The sequence below is a fragment of the Cibotium barometz genome, chromosome 8, assembly GCF_041138505.1.
Source record: "Cibotium barometz isolate CiBa-2024 chromosome 8, ASM4113850v1, whole genome shotgun sequence".
In the NCBI taxonomy this organism is placed as follows: domain Eukaryota; kingdom Viridiplantae; phylum Streptophyta; class Polypodiopsida; order Cyatheales; family Cibotiaceae; genus Cibotium; species Cibotium barometz.
This window is the reverse complement of record NC_141053.1, coordinates 13371406-13397218: the sequence shown is the minus strand read 5'-3', so window position 1 is coordinate 13397218 and position 25813 is coordinate 13371406. Positions and strand designations below refer to the sequence as shown.

General features: G+C 46.2%; 1 protein-coding gene across 4 annotated transcripts in view; it reads right to left on the bottom strand.

Moving 5' to 3' along the window:
• Positions 1 to 25813, bottom strand: part of MOS14 (ARM repeat superfamily protein) — a 66608-nt gene that overhangs the window by 28649 nt on the left and 12146 nt on the right. For all 4 annotated transcript variants that reach the window (XM_086801324.1, XM_086801325.1, XM_086801326.1 and 1 more), the window contains 6 exons: positions 23267 to 23314; positions 23027 to 23173; positions 21588 to 21725; positions 10101 to 10141; positions 9314 to 9405; positions 9055 to 9182 (listed from right to left, as the gene is read on the bottom strand). In XM_086801324.1, the coding sequence (XP_086657450.1) occupies positions 9055 to 9182; positions 9314 to 9405; positions 10101 to 10141; positions 21588 to 21725; positions 23027 to 23173; positions 23267 to 23314 (594 nt within the window). The remainder of the gene's footprint in view (positions 1 to 9054; positions 9183 to 9313; positions 9406 to 10100; positions 10142 to 21587; positions 21726 to 23026; positions 23174 to 23266; positions 23315 to 25813) is intronic.

The following is a 25813-nucleotide window of genomic DNA, read 5'->3' as shown; positions in this document are numbered from 1 at the left end:
AACAGTGAACAAAGAAATTCGAAACAAGAAGCACCAGACGGTCTTTTGAGGACAGCAGACGTCAGTGTGCATGAGATGTTCTAGAGAGAGAGAGAGAGAAAGAAAAGAAAGAAAGAAAGATATATTAAGCGTCTACTAAAGACCCAATGGACCTATGAGACCAAAGTGATACAATTATGTCCATGGCATATCTCATCATGGAATGGAAAATAAAACAGAAAGAAAACATAAACATAGCTATCTCACTGGGGCGATACAAAACTGTCCATGGAAACTCATCATGGAATACTAAGAACATAGAAACATGAGAGCAACATCAGCTCCGAGTAGATGGTATACCACTCTCCAAAATATCAAGCATGGGGCTAATGAGTATGGCCGAGAGGTCTCCCTCAGCTATGTCACGTGGAAAGGTAGCTCGACAGCGGTGGAGCATGTCTTGGATCTGGAGCTAATGAGGTGATCGTGGGCTGACGGGGGGAGGGGGGGGCGGGGGGGGGTCGACGGCGTCGGGCACGCTGGAGTGCAGAGGCTCGGTCCAAGGTAACTCGTCTCGGGTGAGGCAGGTCCAGAGTAGCTCATGGAGGGTCCACAAGATCCACTATGTCAGTGTCCTCCACCTCCTAGATCCGGAAGAAACTGGTGATGGTTGGCGGGCAAAGAAGGGGGCGAGTGGACTGGGCCGAGTCTCTCTCAAGGTGTACCTGTGTTTGCGGAGCTCAAGCAGGAAGAGGCCCAGGCAACGCTGGTCCTGGAAGTCAATGATCCTGGACAGTGGACCGAATCCCTCACGAAATAGACAGTGAAACCTCCCGCGGATCTCATAGTATACTCGGCAGCGGCATATATAATGCTCTCTAGAGTCACCATCCACATATGAGTGACTTGGTGACAGATCAGGCACAAAAGGTTGATCTACCTTTTCCTTCCCTTTGCGTGATACATATGTACCTACATCTATCCTCAACCTGCCTGACCATGGACTAACATTGGATCCAATGCTAGAGGACTCTCCAAGTCCACTAAGCACCTATGATTGCTGCTCTACATGTGGTGCAGCATTCGCACTTCTTACATCTACATCTTCTAGTGCCTTCACTACTGGTGGATACCTATCTCATCAAAGATAACACCTCTACTTACTCGCATCTCATGAGTGGTAAGGTTATAACATCTATAACCTTTCTGCTCCATAGCATAACCAATAAAGATGCATTTCTCTGCCTTTGGATCCAACTTTGTTCTCACTTCATCAGGAATATGCACATATGCAATACACCCAAACACTTTCAAGTGAGACACATCCGGTCTTATGCTTGTAAACTTCTGTTCAGGCATCATACATGAACCGCTGCAGTGGGTGTCCTGTTCATAATGTACACAACAATTGCTACTGCTGCTTTTGCCCAAAATAATGTGGCATATTCTTTTCAGCCATCAAGACACGTGCCACTTCTGCAATGTGCTCGTTTTTGGGTGTCCTGTTCATAATGTACACAACAATTGCTACTGCTTTTGCCCAAAATAATGTGGCATATTCTTTTCAGCCATCAAGACACGTGCCACTTCTGCAATGTGCTCGTTTTTTCTTTCTGCAACACCATTTTGTTGTGGAGTGTACCTACATGTAAATTGTCTCTTGATTCCCTACTTCCTCAGGAAATCGCTGAACTCATTGGAGAAATATTCTCTCCTACCATCTGATCTCAGGCATTTTATTTGCATGCCTTTTTCCTTCTCGACCAAGGCTTTAAATCTTTGAAAGTGAACAAACACCTCACTTTTCTGCTTCATGAAGTAAACCCATACTTTCCTAGTGTAGTCATTGATGTATGTAATATAATACCTGTAGCCTGCAATTATTGCAGTCTTGGTCGGTCCCCATACATCTGAATGTATGACATCTAATGACCTTGCACTGACACGCTTTTCATGTGGGAAAGCATGTTTGGCCTGCTTACATGCTTCACATACTTTGTGCATACCATTAACCTTAAACTTTGGCAAACCTACAACAATATTTTGGACCTACATAGACTTCAGTCGGCTGTACATTCACATGACCAATGCGCTTGTGCCATATGTCAATATCTGCGATGATACCTGTTCCATGCGCAAATATGGTTGCCTTTACTTCAGGAATGTTCACATCCAAAGTAAACATCTTGCCATTTGTGTTACCCTTTGCAACCAAGCGACACTGATTTTTGAAGTCTTCCACAAAACATCCTCGATGATTAATCCTCACTTGCAGACCTTGCTCAACCATCTGTCCAACAGAAACTAGGTTCTTTGTAATATTTGAAACATAAAGTACATCTGCCAAGTACTTCATTTTGCCATCTTGCATAGACAATGACACTTTACATGCGCAATGGGATGCGCAGTATCATCACATGTTTCTACATAACCTGGTTTTTCCATTTTCTGCATGTCTCTAAACCACTCAGCATGACTAGTCATGTGGTTAGAGGCACCAGAATTCACATACCATGTATTTTGAGATCTCGACACATCTCCTGTTATGGAACTAAGCATGTGCTGCATCACAAAAAGCTGCTCACTTCTGTCATCATCTCCCTGTTTACTAGATGATGCATAGTTACCTTGCTGCAACTTTCCACTTTTAATATCATTCTGCTTTTTATAGCAGTCATTTGCCATGTGTCCTGGTTTGCCACAATAATAGCACTCTATACTATTTGCATTCTGATTTCTTTGCCAACCACCTCCGTCTCTGACTCTACCTCTAGACTGGCCTCTTCCACCTGTGTATGATTACTCTTGTGAATCATTGGACTGTTGTTGTCTAGAATCCTGATTTCCTTGTTGGCCACCACCTTGGCCTCGACCACGACCTCTACCTCTGTCTCTATCTGAATTGGAGTAGAAGGCCTGTTCTTATGTGTTTTTGTGAAGAAGAATCCTCACTTAAAGACTTTGGCTTGTACTCTTTGCCAAGTCCATTCAAACAAACACTTACCAAGTCATCTTCCACCGATACATCGATAAACCCAAGGGATTCAACAATGCCCTTTGATCTTTAAAGCATACTCATTGATTGACATGCTTTTCTTTTCCACAGTCCCAAAATCCTTTACCCATAAGGAAATTGGTCGTTCTGAAGTTCCAAGCATGGAAGTTGTTCTTGCCCAGCTTCTCACTGATAATCTGATTGATTCCGTTACCAGACATGTTTTCCTGCAACAATCGAAAAAACTGCAACAGTCCATTTCTGTAAGCAACCTGTAACACAGTAATATCTTCTGTGACTACTTGCAGTGGTACTTCAACACAACCTGTAGGTCACCAGATCTGACCAAAGTACTGTTAGAAGTCATCTCCTGTCTAGATTTATACACCAGGGCCTTTGTTGTGGGTGTGCCCGCCCTTATGAGGTGTTTTTCCATTTCTCCCCTATTTTTTTCCATTTTTTTGAGGCTTGGGAGGGCTGCCAGATGATGCCAGGAGCACCCCAATGCTGGCCGACTGGATGTTCATCAGTCGTGGGCTTCAGGGCTGCTGGCCGACTGGTTTTCATCAGTCGTGGGCATCTGTATGCTGGCCGACTGCGTTTGTGCAGTCGTGGGGACCTTTTCATCAGTCGTGGGCATTCTTTCTGCTGGCCGACTGCCCTCTATGGGATGTATATATAGGCCCCCAGCCCCCATACCTTATTTGTATCATTTCTCGGGATCTTCTTGTGTATATAGAGCAGAGTTACACGCCTACATCTCTCTCTCTCTCTTGTGCTGTTTTTCTGCCTGCGTTTTTGCTCGTGTTCCCAGATTTGGTCATCATCTCCGCTGCATATTCTGACATAGTATCAGAGCCCTAGGCTCTAGATAGGTCTTGGGATTTGTGTGAGCAAGAGGGGGACTGTTTTTGTGGCTGATTGGTGGACTGTTTTGGGCTGATCGGGAAGAGGAGAAGCAAGAGGTAGGCGGGCTGATTTGCTAGACAGCCACTTGCAGGTTTTAGTTCTTTGTTCCCACCCACCCACCCTTTTCAGAGTACATCCCCGCTATGGCAGATCTGTTTGAGATGGCCGAGAGACATGTGAAGATCCCGACACTCCCCACGTTCCCGGTGGACCGTCAGTTGGACGGGAGCAACTACGGCATATGGAAGGTGATGATGGAATCCGTTCTGGAGTCTTACGACCTCACCGATTTCGTCGTTGTTGGTGTTCCACGGCCGGAAGTTGAGGAAGGGGAGTTACCGTCAACCCGAAAGGACCGGGAGGCCCAGACACAGATGTGGGATCATGTCAACGCCAGGGTCCGTTCGTTTATTTTCCTCAACTGCACACCACAGGTAATCAATCATGTAAAGCACATGACGCTGGCCAGAGGTATATGGCAGCATTTGGCCTCACTTTACAACAGGGTATCGCCCATGAAGAGGATTTCCTTGGAAGTACAGATGCACGTTATGAGCCCTGCAAAGTCGTCGACGATGCGGGAGCATATTAACAAGCTGCAAGCTCTTCAGCAGGAAGTTCTTCAGGCTGGGAAGGAGATATCGTCAAAGGACATGGCCATCACGTTGCTGTCACACTTGCCCTCTTCGTACTCAGCATTTTACTCGTCTTTGATTACCAGTGGCAGCTCAGCACCATCACGTGGGAGGAGCTTGTGCCCATGGTCTTGGACCAAGAGGAACGATTCACGAACCCTCCTCAGGGTGGAGGTTCGGAGGCCTTTACTGGCCAACGGCCGAAAGGCCGTAACTCGGGCAAAGGGAAGGCTTCATCGGAGAAGTCTTCTGAGAAGAAGTCCGACACTGACCGCGAGAAGCTGAAGGCAGAGAGGACCTGTGATGATTGTGGCGAGAAAGGCCACTACTGGAGGCAGTGTCCCAAGCGGAAGACCGAGAAGGGTGAAGACTCCTCGGCAGCAATCATGAAGACTCCGGCTTTTGTGCACCTGGAGGTGATGGACACCGATGCTTCATTTTCTTCAGGCAGGGAGGAGATTGGAGGACTCTCCGCAACGGATACTCGGGAGTGGATTCTCGATAGTGGTGCTTCCAGGCACATGACTCCTTCCCGTTCCGGTTTACAGGATCTCTGCAGGTGTTCTGGTCAGATTCTTACTGGGGATACGTCCACTATCCCAGTTCACAGTGAGGGCAGGATGGAGATAGTTCCCGATGGGCAGAGGGGGGAAGCATTCCTCCCAGGTGTTGTATGTTCCGGCACTTGGTTTTCATCTGTTGTCAGTGCATCAGGTTTGCAAGACTGGCGTACGGGTGGAGTTTGATGAGCATTTTGTTGCTCTCCGGGACAAAGCAACAGGCCAAGTGGTTTGGGAAGGTGGAGTGGAGAATGGAGTCTACAGGCTTTCAGCACTCTCTCTCCCAGGTCCTCAGGATTGTGATGAGTGGCAGTCTGGTAATGGCCACTTAAGTGTGGATACGCTGCAGGTGCGGGCTTTCCGAGACCAGGTGGTGGACAGCTTGCCAGTAGATGGCAGCAGTTGGCTGGAACTTTCCAGTACTGATGTTGGTAGTTCTTGTGTTCGTGAGTCAGAGGAAGCTGAACAGGTCACTTATGCTCTGATGTCTCGTAGTGTTCGGGACATAGAACTTCCAGTAGTTGAGGATGTTCTTTCCACGGGGACCTTTCGGAAAGCCAGGCAGGTGGCAAGTGCTTACTTGCAGAAGGAGGTGGTTTCTCCAGGCTTTGTGGTTCCGGATTCAGAGGAGGTGGTTGACAGATTTCATCAGGTTTCCAGGACTTGTTTGTGCACCGTAACAGGTGTTGATCCTTGTGAGCAGTGTGATGTCTCTGTGACTCAGAAGCTGTATGGTTCATTGATCTGGTTGATGGACACCAGATTGGACGGGAGCTTCCTGATGAGGCGGTTGAGCTCATGGTTTGCAGATGTCTCTTTGTGAGGCAGGATTGCGTTTCCTATGGTTTCTGCGGCATGCGAAGGATCATGGACTCTTGTACACAGGAGGGGGATTGTTGGATGGAGTCCAACTCCACGGTTGGAGTGACTCGGTTTGGGGAGGAGATCCGGACACGAGGAGATCTACTTATGGCCCAGGAGCAGTTTTACGGAGCAGGAGGAGGTTACATTGCAGGTTTGGGCTTCCACTGGAGGCACCCATGGTCATCCAGAGGCACTTTGTTCGTGAACCGATCGTTGCTGATGACATCTTGCTGGAATTCTGTTCGACGGAGGACAGTACGGTGGACCTCTTCACGAAGTCGCTCTCTCAGGACTTGCTCAGGCGGCACCCCAACTCCCAGTGGTTGGTTACACAACCAGGAGCTGAGAGGGGGTGTTAGAAGTCATCTCCTATCTAGATTTATACACCAGGGCCTTTGTTGTGGGTGTGCCCGCCCTTATGAGGTGTTTTCCCATTTTTCCCCACTCTCCGCATTTTTCCCCTATTTTTTTCCATTTTTCTGAGGCTTGGGAGGGCTGCCAGATGATGCCAGGAGCACCCCAGTGCTGGCCGACTGGATGTCCATCAGTCGTGGGCTTCAGGGCTGCTGGCCGACTGGTTTTCATCAGTCGTGGGCATCTGTATGCTGGCCGACTGCATTTATGCAGTCGTGGGACCTTTTCATCAGTCGTGGGCATTCTTTCTGCTGGCCGACTGCCCTCTATGGGATGTATATATAGGCCCCCAGCCCCCATACCTTATTTGTATCATTTCTCGGGATCTTCTTGTGTATATAGAGCAGAGTTACACGCCTACATCTCTCTCTCTCTTGTGCTGTTTTTCTGCCTGCGTTTTTGCTCTCGTGTTCCCAGATTTGGTCATCATCTCCGCTGCATATTCTGACAAGTACATGTACATACACCCAATGTTAACAATACATGTGCAAACACTGTCTGCACTCCCAAAATGCACTGCAATAACCAGATTTCGACCAGGGACAGTTTCCAACCAAAACTTCCTAAAATTGTAGAAAATACCTTGCAATGACAGAACAGAGACCGAGTCGCGCCCGAAACGCGATTCTGACTAAAAAACTGCAATATAAAAGTACTATGTATCACACACGCACATTCAAACTTACGAAGACATCTCCACAATCGGAGATGTGTAGCTCCCGGAGCTACTGAGGAGTATTGTATCTAAACCAAGAAGGAAAAGAGATGGTGATGCTCTTGCCCGTGTACCGCTTCCTTGCTTACTTGTTCTTGCCTCTTGCTTGCCTCCTCAGCTAACACAAACCGGAGCTCTGATACCATAAAGAGAATGTGGGAAAGAGAGAGAGCTTGAGTACCTTGCAAGCAAACACACACACACACACACACAAAAGAATGCAAGATACAAGAGAGATAGATGGCTGAATTTTCTTCTATCTTCTTCTCTTCTTTACAATCATATAACTAAAAGATAAGGACATAAATAAAGGGAAAGTACTCTCCTACAATAACATACAAAGTGGTCGGTCTATAGTGTAAACCCGACTTTATAAGCTAGCGCTATAACTATGCCATAACTCTAGTACTCCAAAGTGGTTGTCACACAGCCTGTCATCCACTGGCGGCATATCAACTATAATCTCACCAACCATGCCAATGGCATAAGTACAAAATCTGTCACCCACGCAGGTCATCAATGTCCATCATAGCACTAGTTGAGCTCGATATCTCAACAATTGGCCCCCCACACCTATCACCTCCCCGGACACATGGCACTCCTATGCACGCTCCCTCTATCATATCCCCCATCAGCCCACCTCTACCCCCACGCCTACCTCCAGATCCCCACCCCATCACCCCCACCATCTTCACAAAGGGCGTGGTTCTCAAGGCCATCCGTAGACTACATAATGGGCAGGCCCAAGACAACTATCCAAAACATCATTGAAATGGTCAGCATGGATTGAATGTAACCACTGGTTGGGCGCTTATCTGCCTAGGGGGCATCGTGCAAGACTAAGATAGTCACCATACAGGGCAAGTGTTGAGATGGGCCACTTTGCTGACATCTATTGCCTGTATGAAACCATTTCCAAAGTACTCCATAATGTCAAGGCAAAGCAATAGGTATCATGACACCCTGTTCCACACATGGTGAGCCGCTCAGTGGAAAAGGCAGTCTTCAATAAAGATAGAAAGAAAATTCCTTGTATGCATCCTCACCCACATGTATCTTGGTAGGGTATGTAACTATACACTGCAGTTGGGAACAAAAACCATCACTCCTACCATGATCCTCAAACCCTTCCAAATGTCCTCAGTACTTTAAAAGTGCATTTCCAAGAATAACCTGTGACCAATGATAGTCCCCATTCAGGGCTTCCATGCGTCTCTATGTAAGACAATTTCTCTCCCCACATATGGCATCGCATGACTTGGAACTTGACCAGATTTGAACATACCGTCCCATTGCAATGCAATTCCGCATGTTTTTGTTAATCAAGGAGCTATATTTTCAGGTGATTTCAGACGCTTTGTAAACATTTAAAAGTTTTGAATTATATTGTATTTTTTTACTCTCGTGGTTTTTCCTGGCAGCTGTAAATCAATACTCTTGCTTATTGAGTCCTCCAGGTGGTCTATATTTTTGAGACACTCACAGCTCAAAAGACACTGAAAAAGTCAGCAGGCCCTTGCCTGAGTCGCTCAACTCATCATGACCCACCCTATCCAAGAGGTCGTGGGTTCGAGCCCTGACACCGTAGGGTTGTGTGTGAGTGGTGTAGCCTCTAGCTCAGCTACATCCCCTCCAATGGGGGATTTTGGGGGGGAGGGGGGGTTGGGGAGGTTAAGGTAAAGGAAGGGAAGGGACACTTGAAAATGAAAAAGGTGCGTGCCCTCTGTTATGAAACCCCATCATCAGCTCACAAACTGGAGGAAAGCACAGCTAGAGGTAGCTACATTGATATCTTAATACCGATAGCAATCAAACAGCATGAGTTACACCAAGTGTGCAGAATAGTGAGGGAGGGAACAAGGCTGAAGATGAGGCCAAAATCCTCAACTATTGCGCTCACACTGGAGTAGGAAAAAACAAGCCAAAACATCAGATTATTGCAAAACCTGTGCATTTTTTGTTGCTTGTGTTGCAACTGCAAACCTTAAGAGATGCTGAAAACCGTGACCGCAAAGCCATCACGCGAGGAACAACAACTTGAACAAGGGGCATCTGCTCAGCTAATCCTCCAGGACTTCCATTGACAGTAAATCGGATTAACTCAGTTACGGCTGTGAAAAGGACCAACATCATTACTGATAGCAGAACCTTCTGAAAAGTTTTAAGGATTGACTTTGTAAGACTAACTACTTGAAGTGAGTACAACTACATAGATTACTACCAAAAAGAGCACTTTGCGTACCATCTACAGCAGCATCAAAAGACTTGTCAAAATTCAGCCCAGAAAGTGCTGCCACCACCAAAGGATGTAATGCAAGAGTGGAAGCTTGCATCCTGATCATACACAAACAACCCCACCAAAAAAAAAAAAAGAGTTTAAGAAAACACACAGCAGGGCGCAGGGTGTTTTTTTATTTTATGCAAGGAATGCTTTTGTGCCCTCTGCACCTCCTTTAACCACCACCTGGTTGAGGGCTATCTACCCCAGTAGAATTTGCCCGCCCTTTTCCCACCTTCCAACTTTTTCCCCAGCTGTCTACTAGTTTTTTTCCTCAAAACCCCCTCTTCTCTCACCACAAAGAAGAAATGGCTATGAATACAAGATATGCCAGCGTGATAGCCCCAAGGGAGAACAAGAGAAACTTTGGGATGCTGTTAGAAAGTTCCAAAACCTGAGAAAAATTAAAGGACAATTAAGATAATGAGTCATTCTTACAACCCCAAGAAACTGGTTACTAGCTCTATAAGCTCCAAAAAGGTTTACTTTTTTTTTTTTTGTCAAGATAAAGATGACTAGATTGCTGATTTACCTTAAGAACATTACGGCTGACATTAGCTTAGCACTAATTGTGTCTCAAAGGATAGTCATCAGCATTTCAAACCAAGCAGCATCTAAATTCAGAAATGTCTCAACTCATTTGTTTATCAAGTTTACACATGCAGGTACACTTACCTGATCAGATAGCACAATTTCTGCTTAGCAAATAGAGAATGTACTGAATAATAGAACCAATCAAAATAAAACTTACCCATAGCTAAGACGAAGCCAAGCTGCAAAGGCGCCTATTATCTGTATAAGCACAAGCATGAATAGCTTTAATTAAACATTCTAAGTATCTCATAGCCACATTATTCAAAATATACCACAAAACCTACGCTAAGCATCACACATGTTCAAAGGGAAATGGGATGACAGGCCGAAGGGAGCGAGCTTCAATGCACCAAAGCACGTAATAATTTTAGCCATGTGTATGGGCTGACTACGTAAGTTGCGCCTGCTAGTGCATACCCAGTCCCCTCAGCCTTCTGCCCCTATGTGCCAGCCGCCACACCCCCCCCCTCCTGCACAACTGTATCGTGCACCTTCCTGCCATTTTGTGCTGCCTCCACTTCCCGTCCCTCTTCTTGCACAGTGCATTCACAGGCCCTCTCCTCCTCCACAGGACCTGCCCCCCATATTTCCCCTCACACACCTGTCCTGCTCACCTGCTCTGCCTACCTTCTCTTGTGTTTGCCCACCACCCTCTTCTCCATCCTTCCCTCTTGCGCCCCTCCTATGTGCCCTCTACACCCGCCCGCGTCGTCTTGAACTGCCCTGCTCTCTTCTCCTCCACCTTTTCCAGTGCCCCCCCCCCTCCGGGCGCCTCCCCCAACTTCGTGCTATGCACAGCCCTCTCCCCTGCATCCACCCTCTTCCACTTCTGTTCTGTTTGCCTCCATTCAGCATATGCACGAGGCCCTTGCCCCCCCCCCCTCCTTTTCTTAAGGACTTCATGGCAGCCACTCCATCTTCTCCAACTGAGGCCGTCCTCAAGTGGCCATTTTCAGAAGCGGGCCTCCATTTTATCATCTACGATCACCTCCTTAGAGGCCACCATCCCTGATCTATAGATTTTCCAGTAGCAGACCCGTGTGAGGACAGATTTGGAATCTCCTACAAACCGCGCTAATCAACGAGCAAGGCTAGATCACCAACATCCATTTCCTTCGGCAACGACTACATTCAGATAGAGTTTGACCCCGCTGCCCTTGCAGGCAGAATTTTGCTGTCACAAAATTCCTTACATCTTCTATTTTTCTATTGTTCATGTGTGACATGACATACATGTATGGCTGGTGTAGCCTGACATGATAGTACATGTGTAGCTTGTGGAGCTTGACATGGTGTACATGTATGGCCACAGAGCCTGACATGATGAAAGTCTCTAGGACTGGCTATCTTGGAGCTCTTGTGTATTTATGTTATGGGAAGGTTCCGGAAGGATCATGAGCCCTGGACATTTTATCGGATACAACTGAGCAGATGGGTATTTCTTCCAATATAATTGCACTCATGTGTGTGCATGACTTTGATTTTATCTTTGGATGACTTGTCTTGTTTGCCTGGACCATGCCTGAGATTTCTGCCTGTGTTGTCCATGGGGCCGGGGACACCTGGGCACCCTGTGGACGAGTATGTGCACACCTGTTTGGGACTGACAGGTGGTCTACATGTGTTTTGCAGGTGGTAAGTATTCCCAAAAACTCAATTTACAGCTTTATGAGTTCACATGTTAATAATTATGGGTGCAGGTTCACACTCACTTATAAGTGACCGGAAAACTTATAAGTGAGTACACATTGAGGAGGACTTATTTAATACACGTGGCGGCCAAAGATCGGGCACTGGACATTATTTGGACCTCCTCCATATAGGCGCCCCTTTCTGGACCAGAAAAGCACACGTGTGGGCTATTTTCAACGGGGAAGCCTCTATTATTGACAAAACTCCAAATTGGAGGGGGGCGCATGCTTTTTCAAGGTGCATGAGGGCTGGTCGGCTGGTTTTCAGCCTGTTGGCAAGTTTCTACAGCCATCCATCGCGATTGAAGTTCACCGGATGCATGGGAGAAGCTGGCCGACTCCTCCTCCATGTTCTCCATTGCTGGACGGCGGATTTACAGATTGAATAGAGGCTGGACAGAGGTTAAAAACAGGGAGGAAGAGCTGGTCGTGGGCTTCTAGACCGTTTTCCTTCCAACCGGAGGTGTGTAGGCTTGTGCACGACTGCTGGTCGCTCTTCTGTGGCTACTGAGGGCTGGTTGACTGCTGAAAACAGCCTTTGAGGGCTGGTCTACTTGCCCTATGAGCCAGACAGGAAGAAGATGAAGGTGTTGAGTTGTCCCGGGCTGATGTGGGAGTGCTATGGGCTGTCCATAGTTGTCCTGCATGTGCTTGATGCCGGGAATGCTCACTTGTGCTGAAAAATGGTCAGCAAATTCAGATTATGTGATGTTTTCTTGTTTTCATATTGTATTGGAAGAAATAGGTGCAGCTAGTGGTGAACCTTGGGCACCCGCAAAGTTGTATTGGAAGCAAACTCCTTTTTGGTAATCTAACCATAAAAGGGGGGGGTCAGCCCTGAAGGCCAATGTGGAGTTAGGGTTAGGGTTTAGAGATGCTGCAAACAAGCGTGGAGAGCAACAGAGAGAGTACACGACTTCAGTGTATTCAATTGATAAAGATGTGAAGTACAATAGCCACATAATAAGTGACCTAAAGAGATGTGTTCACATGTCCGGCCATAAAATGTGCCGGGTGGACCAAAACACCTATAAACTGCTTATAAGTGAAACTAAGCTAAACTGGGGGGGGAAAAACCTCCACTAACTGAAGTAAAAAGTGCCCCAGTAATCTACTGATGATCACTAGCACTCCTCTGGGTGCATACACAGCATAAAACCCAACAAACCCCCCTGGAGTGATATGTGATCACTGTACATCATCCACCAAAAGGAAACAAATTCAAAGCAGTGCGGAATGCTTCGAATTTCGGACGTGGTAATGCCTTGGTGAAGATGTCTGCCACATTCTGATCTGTAGGACAGTAGATCAGACTGATATCTCCTGCCTGGAGTCTCTCCCGAACAAAATGATAGTGAATCTCAATGTGTTTCGTGCGAGCATGAAACACAGGATTCCTGGCCACAGCAATGGCACTCTGACTATCAGTATAGATAGGTGTAGGCTCCTCCACTGAAATATCCATATCAGTCATGAGACGACGCAGCCAAACACACTCAACAGTAGTAGTGTAGGCTGCTCTGTACTCTGCCTCACAAGACGAAGTGGCCACTGTGGTCTGTTTCTTGCTTAGCCAAGAAATGCATGAAGAGCCAAGAAAGAAACAATTTCCACTAGTGGAATGTCTGGTATCAAAATCACCAGCCCAATCTGAATCACTGTAAGCGTATAATTGCATGTCACCCCCCTCAGGATAAAGCAATCCAAGAGACAAGGTACCCTGCAAATAACGGAATACACGCTTCAGAGCTTGCCAATGTGACAACCGCGGGCTGTGCATGAATCTGCTCAACTGAGAGACTGCATACTGAATATCTGGCCTTGTATTACACAAGTAAATAAGGCACCCAACAGCCTGAGCATATGTAGTGGCATCAAAGGAAATACTGTCATCTTGTAGTGACAGTTTCATCCCAGGCTCCATAGGAGTACTAATAGGCTTGCAATCCTGAAATTTAAACTTCTCCAGAAGTTTAGCAACATACCGTGATTGCAACAACCCAATGCCTCTGTTATCCTGCACAAACTGTATGCCCAAATAGTAGTGTACAAGCCCCAAGTCAGACATGTCAAATGTCTGTTGCAGTATCTCTTTAAAAGCTGCAATTTTGTCATCATTTGATCCCATGAGCAAGAGATCATCCACATAAAGACTGATGACCAGCAGATCTGTCTACATACAGAGTGGCTTCTAATGGACTGTTCACAAATCCCTGAGTGAGTAGGAAAGCATCTATTTTTGCATACCAAGCTCGTGGAGCTTGTTTCAAACCATACAAGGCCTTTTTCAGCCTGCATACTTTCCCCTCATGACGATGTTCTGCAAAACCCATGGGCTGATATACATAAACTTCCTCCTCGAGGTCCCCATGTAGGAATGCAGTTTTTATGTCCAACTGGTGAACAACCCAACCACGATGTGCAGCCAATGCAATGACACACCTAAGTGTCGACATACAGGATGTAGGAGCAAATGTCTCCTCATAATCAATGCCCTTCTTCTGTGCATAGCCCTTTGCAACTAGACGGGCTTTGTACCTGTCAATGGATCCATCTGCATGTCTTTTCAACTTATAGACCCACTTAGTACCAATTGCTTTCTTGCCTTTGGGCAGATCAACCAAATCCCATGTTTGATTCCTTTTAATAGAATCAAGCTCATCCTGCATGGCTTTGTTCCAATGCACATTGTCTCATGCATTCACAAATGAATCAGGCTCATCATCATCCTGTAAACTGGCTACCATAACCATATTCAAATCCATGATGTGTGCATGCTCATTGGTCCGTGTCTCCCTACGAGTACGACCGGCAAGAGGACCCTCTAGATGGCTGTCCTGTAATGTCCTCAAATACCATCTAGGTATGTGTCTGACCTGTGGTGCCTGCTGCCCCATATTTGGTTCAGCTTCAGGCTCAATTTGCTGCTGAATTTCTGCACCACCTTCATGATTTGCTGGCTGTCCTGTACCCTCATGAGTTGGATCACCAACTGTGGAATGAAACTCCATAGGTAGTAGACCTTCAAACACATCATTTTCAGCCTGATTTGCATCATAACCAGCCATGGATATTTCTGATTTTTCATCAAAAATCACATCCCGACTAGTGAATATCTTCCTGGATAGTGGGTCATATAACCGGTAGCCCTTGCTTTCACGGCTATACCCAACAAAAATGCATTTTGTGGCTTTATCATCCAACTTCCTCCTCAACTCTTTGGGTATGTGTGCATATGCAAGACACCCAAAGATACGAAAATGTGATACAGAAGGCTTGCGGCCATGCCAAGCCTCAAAAGGAGTAATGGAAACCAATGCCTTTGTGGGACATCGATTCAAAATATGACAAGCACACATGACAGCTTCCACCCAAAAGATATGTGGTAGCCTCTTTGCCTTTAGCATACATCTGGCCATCTCCATGAGTGACCGATTCTTCCTTTCTGCAACCCCATTCTGCTGTGGAGTATAAGGAGTAGTATACTGATGTTTTATACCTCTACTCCCAAGAAAGGAATTCAGCATGTGTGACATATATTCCCCCCCTCGGTCAGAACGGAGAGTCTTGACCTTGCATCCTGACTCTATCTCAGCAAGTGCTACAAAGGCCAAAAATGCATCATATACCTGTGATTTCTGTGTCAAAGGATAGACCCAGCATATACGAGAGAAGTCATCAATAAATGTTGCAAAATAGAAGCAACCACCTAATGACTTCGTCTGCATGGGACCACAAAGATCACTGTGTATAAGCTGCAACTTTGCAATTGCTCTTAGAGCCTGATCACGTGGGAAGGAAAACCTATGCATTTTTCACAAAATACATCCTTCACAAATGTGATCTGGAGGCTTCTCCATGAGAGGTAGATCTGTAAACATGTTATGTCGTTGCATAAGCATAAGACTACCAAAATTTACATGCCCCATGCGAGCATGCCATAACTCCGCATCAACCATAGCTGGAGTAAGAGTGAATGCATTATAAGCAGAATGATCCACTGGCTGAAATGCATCCAACTGATAAAGTCCATGACATAATGTACCAGTAAGCATCAAGGTCAAGGCATTAGCTTTGTCTCTGACCATGCATTTATCATCATCAAAGTGGACTTGCATACCACAATGTGCTAAAGAAGAAATGGACAACAAATTCTTCTTTATCCCTGGTACATATAAGGCATCTGTAAGGCGGAGAATGGAGCCATCAATGGCTGTGAGCTGAATCTCCCCAATGCCACGAACTGGATATGAAGCATTGTTGGCACACTGAACAGTTTTGCCAACAGGGGCAGGGCCAACATGACTAAACAAATCCCTGCGAGATGTGATATGCTTTGAGGCACCACTATCAAAATACCAAGTACATGCATGCTCTGTCATACTGAGTGCCTGTGAAGACCAAGAGGCATCATAGCTGCATGTATAAAAACAGTAATCCCTGTCCTCAACAAAAGAAGCAGTCTCTGGAGGAGCTTTAGAAGCATCATTAACAGACATCCCAGCTTCCTTTGCCTTCTCTTTGGCAATCCTCTTCCTACATTCAGTGATGTAGTGACCTGGCTTCTTATAGTAATGACATTTGCCCTTCTTCTTGGGCTGTCCATCACCTTTCTTGGTATCCTGAGAAGAACCACCATCACCTGAATTCTGATTTGAACTCTTTGGCTGAGTTTTTCCTTTCCCCTTTTGACCTGTAGTAAATGCTTGTTCAGCATTTGTGTTCATATTCATATTCTTCCTCATTTGCTCTTCTTGTAGCAAGAGAGCAACAAGTTCCTGATACTTGAGGGGTTCAACAGCATTCCTCATGCTGAGGTTCAAAGAGGTATGAAAAGCCAAGTAAGATCTTGGCAAAGAGTGCAAGATGGTGGACACCAGCTGTGTCTCAGGAATAATCTCATCCACATTGATGAGTTGCTCTCTCAAATCCTGCAGCTTGTTTAAGTGGCTAGAAATATCATATCCTTCATTCATTTTCTGATTTTCCAGCTCTCTTTTCAAAAATGAGATCCGAGCCTCATTACGAGTAGCATACATCTGCTCCAAAGTCACCCATGCATTCTGTGAAGAGCCAGCTGAACGAATATGAGGTATAATAGACCTCTGTACTGACAATGCAATGAGTGACAAAGCTTGTGCATCCCTGGCATCCCATGTCTTTTGAGCATTTGTTCTTTGAACAGGCAATGGCAGCCCTGGAGCCTGTACCTGTTGTCCTCGTCCACGAGCACCCCCTTGGGGAGGAGTCTCTGGAGCCAATGGACCTAGACGTGGTTCATCACCACTAACAAAATCCCAAAGACCTTTTGCCACAAGCACATTTTTCAGCATAAAACTCCATAAGGAGTAGTTCGTGCCATCCAATTTGTCTTCCTTAGACAAATATGTGAATACATCACTCTGCTGTTGATTTGCCATTATGCCTATGCACAATGTTGTACCTGTGTATCAAAAAACCCAATAGCAAGAACCCTGAAAACAACTGTACTCCACTGAATACAGTTCACCCAAATATGCCTGCACTCTCAATCCTCTGAATGTGCAGCTCAATGCACCAATGACTTAGTATAGCAGCAAATGGCGTACACAATACCAAAATGCCCCAAAAATGCCCAAATTTACTGCACCCAAAACTGTGCAAAAAACCTGTAGACTTCTTTGCTAGAAAGTCTGCATGTAGTGCCTGTAGATTTTCACAGAGAAAATAATATTGCCCAAAAAACAAACTTTTTAATGCTTACCACAAGTTGACTGAGCAGGTTGTGGTACATATGCAGGTACAGTCCACCAAAAGAACGCATACAGTTGACTGTACTGTGCAGGTACAGTCGACTTGTACTTTACAGAACTGAAGGCGACTGCAGAAGTTTACTGTGTGCAGGTACGTTCACTATACTGAGCGGACAGGGCGACCAGATACTACTGGTGCAGTTGACTGTGTGCAGGAAGGCAGGTACAGTACGAGTACAGAAGCAGTCGACTGAATACAGTCGACCAGTGCAGTACGAGGCCAGTTGACGTGCGCTAACAGATGCAGTCGGCGCTGACTGTACGCGCTGTACGGAATGCTTCAGTACTCCTACTAACGGCGGCGAACAGGTACGGCAACTGCAGGCGAAGCTGTTGCTAGTGAGGCTGTACGGTTACTGTAGACGGCGCACAGTGTACGGACAAATGTACGGATAGTGCAGTACGAACAGAAACAGAAGGCGGCTGTGTACAAGCTGGGCAATGGCAGGCCAACACAGCTCTAATACCAAATGAAGGCCAATGTGGAGTTAGGGTTAGGGTTTAGAGATGCTGCAAACAAGCGTGGAGAGCAACAGAGAGAGTACACGACTTCAGTGTATTCAATTGATAAAGATGTGAAGTACAATAGCCACATAATAAGTGACCTAAAGAGATGTGTTCACATGTCCGGCCATAAAATGTGCCGGGTGGACCAAAACACCTATAAACTGCTTATAAGTGAAACTAAGCTAACAGCTTATAAACTGGGGGAAAAAACCTCCACTAACTGAAGTAAAAAGTGCCCCAGTAATCTACTGATGATCACTAGCACTCCTCTGGGTGCATACACAGCATAAAACCCAACAAGCCCATCTTCTGGCCCCTAGTGTGGTGTACTGTGCAGATTTGTCATCTTGTTTTATCGGGCATGCTTATGTGTATTTTCAGATTTCATGATTGATTAGATTTTCCGTGTTCAGTTGCCCTTTCCATTTACATTGGTACCAGAGCCTGGCTTTATACACAGTTGTGCCTAATATGATGCTAGATATGGCTGTAAGGAGTCATTATCCATGAGAGAAGGTTGGGATTCTGAGGTAGCCCTCGTCTTATTGTTGCGCCTCGAAAGAGGTTACCTTTGGTTTAAGCGGCAGTGAGCGTGTGGAAAGACTTCGTGGCCCTCCTGTCTATGTAGGAGCACTGTTGCACCCTTGCAGTCTATTTGGTATCATACTTGGGAAACTGGTAGAGAGCGATTCCGAGGCACGGAAAATTATTTTCTTTCTAAAAAGCTGAAAGATACATTATGGCCAGCCAGTCTGATCATTCTGTGGAGGACTCTATCACCCGCATTCGCCGCATGCGGGAAGAAGATAGAGACAGGGATCATGTTGGGGCTTTGGTGGGTAACGATCCACCGTTATCTGCCAAGACTGAGGATCAACAGGATATTGATGCCTTGATGCATGAGCTTGAGGAGCTCCGTGCTTTGCAAAGAGATCCTGATATACAGAGAGTCATAGAATCGAAGTCTCATGTCAAGGCTGATGTGGTCACTTTTGATGCAATTGCCCAACAGATGGGAATCGACAAACCTTGACAGTTGGTTGTTGCTTATCTAAAAAGCCGTGGCGAAATTGTTTCCGATGATGACGGCAAGTGGGTCTTCACACGGCAGCCTCGCAGACTATCCTGTGAAGGGAATTCCAATGATGTTGTGAGAGGGCATGCAACCCACACCAGTGATGTGAGAGGGCATGCAAACCGCACCAGTGATGTAAGAGGGCATGCAGCCCGCACCAGTGATGTGAGAGGGCATGCAAACCGCACCAGTGATGTAAGAGGGCATGCAGCCCGAGCAAGTGATGTAAGTGGGCATGCAGCCCGAGCAAGTGTTTTGAGGGGACTTGCAGCCCATGCAACAGATTTGAGGGGGCATGCAGCCCGAGGAGATGATGTACATCAACATGCAGCTCATGGGGATGATGAGGGGTTTTCAGTCCATTTGAGAGATGCAGAAGATCTTCATGCATTGTTGGTGGTCTCTCCACCTTATATGTATGTTCCTGCTCCGAGAGTTCCATCCAGAGTGGAAGGTGTTACGCGGGAAATCAGCCCTAGATCTGGGCATCGTTGCCAACGTAGGCATGACGAGGAGGAGGATGTATTAGAGCGTCGAGATGCCCATCATGGCAGGAAGGCCAAAGAGTTCAAATCAGGGGACAAGGACATTAAATTTGAGAGCTATAATGGAAAGTTGGATACTACCAAGGCACTTGCTTTCATAAGGCAATTTGAAATAGCCTTTTGCACTGAGGAATTTACCGAGAAATCTATGCTCAGGCATGTGGGTATGCATCTTAAAGAGACTGCAAGTGATTGGTGGATGGCAAAGCTTTTGGATAGGACAGTTGCCTGTACATGGAGTGCTTTCAAAGAGCATGCCTCCCAAACCTCCATTAAAGCCTCATCTTCCGACAGAGGCCGCCACTCAGACCCCACTTTGACAGAGGGATCACACAGGCCGTCAACATACAAGCCATCAAAATACAGGAGCACTGTATCCTCTGCCCCATGCACCCAAGATGTGACTAGAAAGAGATCCCAATTCCTTCAGAGTGCCAAACATCCCCGCCCACAGAGATCTGGACCTTCCACCCGTCAAACGCACAGGACATACTCTCGGGATCAAAAGAGGTGGACTTCATCACAGCTCTGCACTCTGTCATGGAGAGGATGGTACTATTATTGGATGAGGACATCACATGGCTGGTTTGGCTGTTCACATTGTACATGCAGCACTCACGTAGTGGATCCTGTTCTTTGAGTAGCTAGTTTTGTTTTTTCCCCTCATGTTTGCTGGCATACAGATGCCCACACTCACACATATTTCTTTTGGTCTCATAGACCCTTTGGGTCTTTTGTAGATTTATCCAATGAGGATTGGCAGCGAGTTGAGAGGCCCCAGGTCATGATGTTCTCCCGTATGATCCGCAGCAAACCATCAGTCCCACACGAGATTAGAGTTTGCTGTAGCCCCGATGGTAATGGAGGCACTCTTCCAGACAGTCACATACATCCATCGCATCAGTCACATGGATCCCCATAGGTACCCGAGGCTTGTCCTGGAGTCCTCCAGACAACTAGCACTTGAGGGGCACTCTGGAGTATGGTATGAACTAGTTTCCACTTGGTTCTCAGTATATGGGCTCTGCATGGACCGCCTACCCCCCCTTCAGTACAGTTTGGACTCCCCTTTTCTCCGGCTGTCTCACGAGGATACCAACCGGGTTATCCGGTCAGATCTTCTTAGCCTCTACACACATTGCACATGGATCACACCCCCGGAGCTCCCCACGAAGATGCACTTTTACAGAGACCACTTCCTCACACTCACTGAGGATGGATTCGTCCAGCAACCGGGCTACTTGAGTGTTCACATGTCCCATGCCATGCGGATTGCGATTGGCCAGATACAGGTTTCATCCCACGGCCTCAGAGTGGAGACAGGTAGAACTGAGCACATCTTCAGAGCCGGGAAGCTCATACGGACACCCAGAGAGGAGAGGATCTGCCGACTATGCCACACAGAGAGACGGAGGAGCATTACATATGCCGCTGCCCAATATACTATGAGATCCGCCGGAGGTTTCATTGTCTATTTCATGAGGGATTCGGTCCACTCTCCAAGATCATTGACTTCCAGGACCAGTGTTGCCTGGGCCTCTTCCTGCTTGAGCTCCGCAGACACAATGACACCTTGAGACACAGGCCCCAGCCACCCCACCCCCCCCCCTCGGCAGCCAACCATCACCAGTTTCTTCCAGGCCCAGGAGGTGGAGGACACCGACATAGTGGATCGTGTGGACCCTCCACGAGCTGCTCTGGACCTACCTCGCCCGAGAGGAGTTACCTCGGACCGAGCCTCTGCACTCCAGCGTGCCCAACGCCCTCGATCCCCCTGCCGGCCACGATCACCTCATCAGCTTCCATGGACAGTTTTGTATTACCCCAGTGAGATAGCTATATTTATGTTTTCTTTCTGTTTTATTTTCCATTCCATGATGAGATATGCCATGGACATTATTGTATCACTTTGGTCTCATAGGCCCATTGGGTCTTTAGTAGACGCGTAATATATCTTTCTTTCTTTTCTATCTCTCAGTCTCTCAAAAAAGTTCATGTATGTAGCATGCACACAGGTGACAACCGCCAAAATACCTGGTCAAGCTGCTCCATCGAGTTTTGAGATAAATGATCCGTTAGCACACTGAACGCATCATGCACAGATGATGCCAGCTCTTTCTGGAATTGCCGTCTTCTTTCCGGGCGCACTGCAATCTTGTGGCTATGTACCTCCTGTGTCCACCAACAAGACAATCAAGCAAACTGTGGACCTTTTAAGTTTCAAAAAAAGGGAAAGAAGCATAAAGTACTCAATCTATGAACCACTCTACAGTATAGAGACAAGCTTTTATTTTCTGTGAGAGGAGAAAAAAAATCTTTAGAAGACCATAACTGCCATCTCTCCTTCAATAAAAAGTATAAGCAGTACTCGTTGCAAATGTCAATGGTTCGGGCTCAAAAGTCTCATTTGGCACCAAGATATTGTGGAAAGAAAGTCAAAGATGCAGCATGCAAGCTGGATTTACCACAAGGTTGTTGTGTCCACACCCAATGTTTCATTGAAATGTATCATCACAAGTCTCATTTGGCACCAAGATATTGTGGAAAGAAAGTCAAAGATGCAGCATGCAAGCTGGATTTACCACAAGGTGGTTGTGTCCACACCCAATGTTTCATTGAAATGTATCATCACGACTAGGAAACAGTCCACTCACTTGCAAAACAAAACAAAAAGCAGCAGGACCCGCAACCAAGGGGAAGGTCAGAGGACTGAGAAGCGCATCTAAATATTTGCTAGGGTTCGGATATCATGACCAAGGCATAGTTGCTTGCAGTCAGACATTATCAAAAAGATCCAACAAATGAACCACAGATGTTTTGCTTCAATAAGATCTCCAAACAAGTGGTCAAATGACTTCCTGCATAGTTATACAATTTTTTATCACAAGCAACGAGGGGAACGCCCTTTGAGACCAACCAAGCTCAACTGTCCAGCTGGCGAGGTCAACCACTATGGTTACCCGTATGTGATCCCAATTCTAAAGCATCCAAGGAGAATGTTTATCTAAGCAAAACGTCATCAAGGATTGTAGAGCAAGACAGTTACTCTGCCGTACCTTCAAAAGGCCAAAAAAGCTCATGCAGACTGCTTATTTATCTGACCTACATCCATGGCCAGACGTCTTATGCAGTAGCACCTTTGCTGAATGCCTTCAAATTCACTGCATTGAAGAGTATCCAATGCTGCTTCTATTGTACCCTCCTGATGATATAGAATCCTCCATCAGCACAGAGCTGAGAAACATACAAGGACAGGCTCAGCCACTAAGGTAACTATATGACTCCCCAGTACTGAAGCACCCAAGGAAATCATTTATCTGAGCAGAATGTTGTTGTGGTTTCCACTGCTTCTCAAACTGCTGAAACCACTTAAGTGAAAACAAATAAAAAAAGATGTATACTGGCATATGGTATACAGAAGTGTACGGGCAGCAGCTTTACATATTTGCAGAACGAGAGCTGGGCACCCTGACCTGTGGCAACACAGTTAGAAGCTCCAAAAGGCTCGAGATAGCCTTGGGTTCAGCACAAAGTTCATCTTTCAGCCATTTCATGACACCTCCACCACTCCACTGTTCCGCTGGCATATGCACTGCTAATGCTGCCAAACCCAAACAGAGCTGCAAATGCCAACCACTTGTGAAGAACTGCAAATCACCAATACTACATGCAAAAAGTGCCTGTACAATTACAGTTATGTGATTGAGAAGCACCTGTGTCCTCACGGATGCAGGTCCCTGGCAAAACCTTTTCAGCAATATCTGTGAGAGCCAAATCAAGACCAGTCAGGTCAGCAACCGCTTAAATGCACAGCACACTACAGCAAGAGCATACTTCTGCAAAAAAAAAAAAACAACTCATGCCGTTTCACAATAGAAGAAAATCCTGTCGCTCATACACAGATTTGTATCAATACCATCAAATTTAATTATCTCAACAAAACCCTTAGTTGAAAGGCTGTGAAACTTGTCTATTAGGTACAATATCTCCCAGTCATGGCCTGGGGCTAGGTCTTATGTTCCCTACTATCAAGAAGAACATGTGGACAGCAACAATAAAAATATGACCCAACTATGTATGATGAGATTGAGACTCAGGAGCACGCTATCCTCCTTCAATGCCCAGCATACTATAAGATCAAGGCCACTACTACTACCTATTCAGAGAGGGTTTTGGTCCTCTTCTCAAAGTCATGGAGTAAAGACCAGAAACATGTGGCATTTTCCTTGCATGTGAAACAAACACAAGGGAAAACTTGTGAGGGGACAAAGGAGGCACAAGGACCCAAGCCAAACACTCCTTACATCTTTTTCCTGAAGTGTTGGGTAGTACCGAGCTAGAGGTTCAGATAATGAGGAGGAGACATAAGGGCAAGCAGAGCATGCCTCAAAGTGAGGAGCTTGTGCAGCTAGCATGGGCTTGGAAGACTTTGTGGTGGGACCAGTCCTTGTCAGCCAGTAAAGGAGGAGCTTATCACAAGGTGTCAGCTGTATGGGAATATTTTTGTGTCCAGGGATCTGGCCGACAGCAGGTTGACCAGTCCACAAATGTTTCCAAGTGATATTTATAGCAATCGCATGGCTCCTTGTTGGGTATTCAGGCCTTCATGGGAAGAGTCATTAGAATAGGCTTAGATTAGGTGTTTACCACCTTTAAGGGCAGCCAAGGGCAGATGTGTCTTTTTTGTATACTATGAATATATTGAAACTCAACTCTCTCTCTCTCTCTCTCTTCTGTCCATCTCTCTTGCTTGTGTTTTGCATCAAGTTGTTCTAGGATGGTGTTTAGGGCTAAAAGAAGACTCCCAAAGCTTCCGCATGTGACATTGGTATCAAAGCATCAGGCTTAGCAAGGCTAAAGGCTAAATACTGATTTGGTCCCAAATGAAGGTGCACAGTCCAAGGAGAGTAACACAAGACATGGAAGAAGTTACCAATAGGTTGGTTGGTGGTGTTCCACAAGACCCAAGGGGAATGGCAATCCTGCCAGTCAGATGCCACTTGGAGCATACCAAGAAAGGCATTCAGGCAACAGTTCCAAGGGAGGATGATCCTCCAAGGGGTGGAGTGAGAGTGCCAAACTCAATATTCAGGAATAGAAGACCATAGAAAGTGTTCAGGGGCAGGGCATGAAGGGATAGGGGACAAGATGGAGCAGATGCATAGATCTTCATCGCATTTGGAGTGGATTTGGAGACCGGGCAAGGTTTTTCAATGAAAAGGTTGCCAAAAAAGGAAGAATGACAGGTTTGGGAGTCCAAGAAGAGACAAAGGGATGATGACAGTCATCCAAGAGCAGAAGTTGGAATCCCGTCATCAAGTTTAGCAGAGGGGGATGTCATGTGCAAGACATGTGCATGCTCATTCCCAAGGCTGATCCTTGAAGGGCAACAAATAAAGAACAAGTTTTGGAACCAAATTCAGGAGCTTGTGCAACTAGCATGGACTTGGAAGACTTTGTGGTGGGACATGTCCCTGTCCACAAGCATAGGAGGAGCTTATCACAAGGTGTCGAGTCTCGACTGTATGGGAATATTTGTGTGTCTAGGGATCTGACCGACAGCAGGCCGGCCAGCCCACAAATGTTTCCAAGTGCTATTTATAGCAATCGCATGGCCTCTTGTCGGGTATTCAGTCCTTCATGGACTGAGTCATTAGAATAGGCTTAGATTAGGTGTTTACCACCTTCTGAGGGGCAGCCAAGGGCTTGCCAAGGTGTATCCTTTTTGTATACGATAAATATACTAAAACTCAACTCTCTCTATCTCTCTTGCTTGCGTTTTGCATCAAGTTGTTCCACGATGGTGTTTAGGTCTCAAAGAAGACTCCTAGAGCTTCCGCATGTGACACCCTCCCTCAAGGGATTGCCTCACACTGTGTCAAGGATAAATCTAGGTTCATGGTTTCTCATGCCAGTTTTCCTGGTCAAAGATAAATCACATCGCCATCGTTTCACATGCCATTGATGGGGTCCCAAGGGTAAGGACATACAAAGAGATCAAGAGTCACACAAAAGAAAATTAACACACACAATGGACCTAAAAAGCCCAATCATCAATACAATAGTTGGCCTCCTATATGGAAGGCTCTTCGACAATATTAGCAGTGTTTTTCTTGGAATAGCAATCTTTTTCAAGATGATTGCTTTTCCCACAGATACCACAAGGATTTAGGCTAAAACCATCCTTTTCTAAGTGATGCTTTTCCCACATAACCTGCAAAGCTTTCCTTTGGCTTGTCCTCTATATGAGCCCTTGGTCT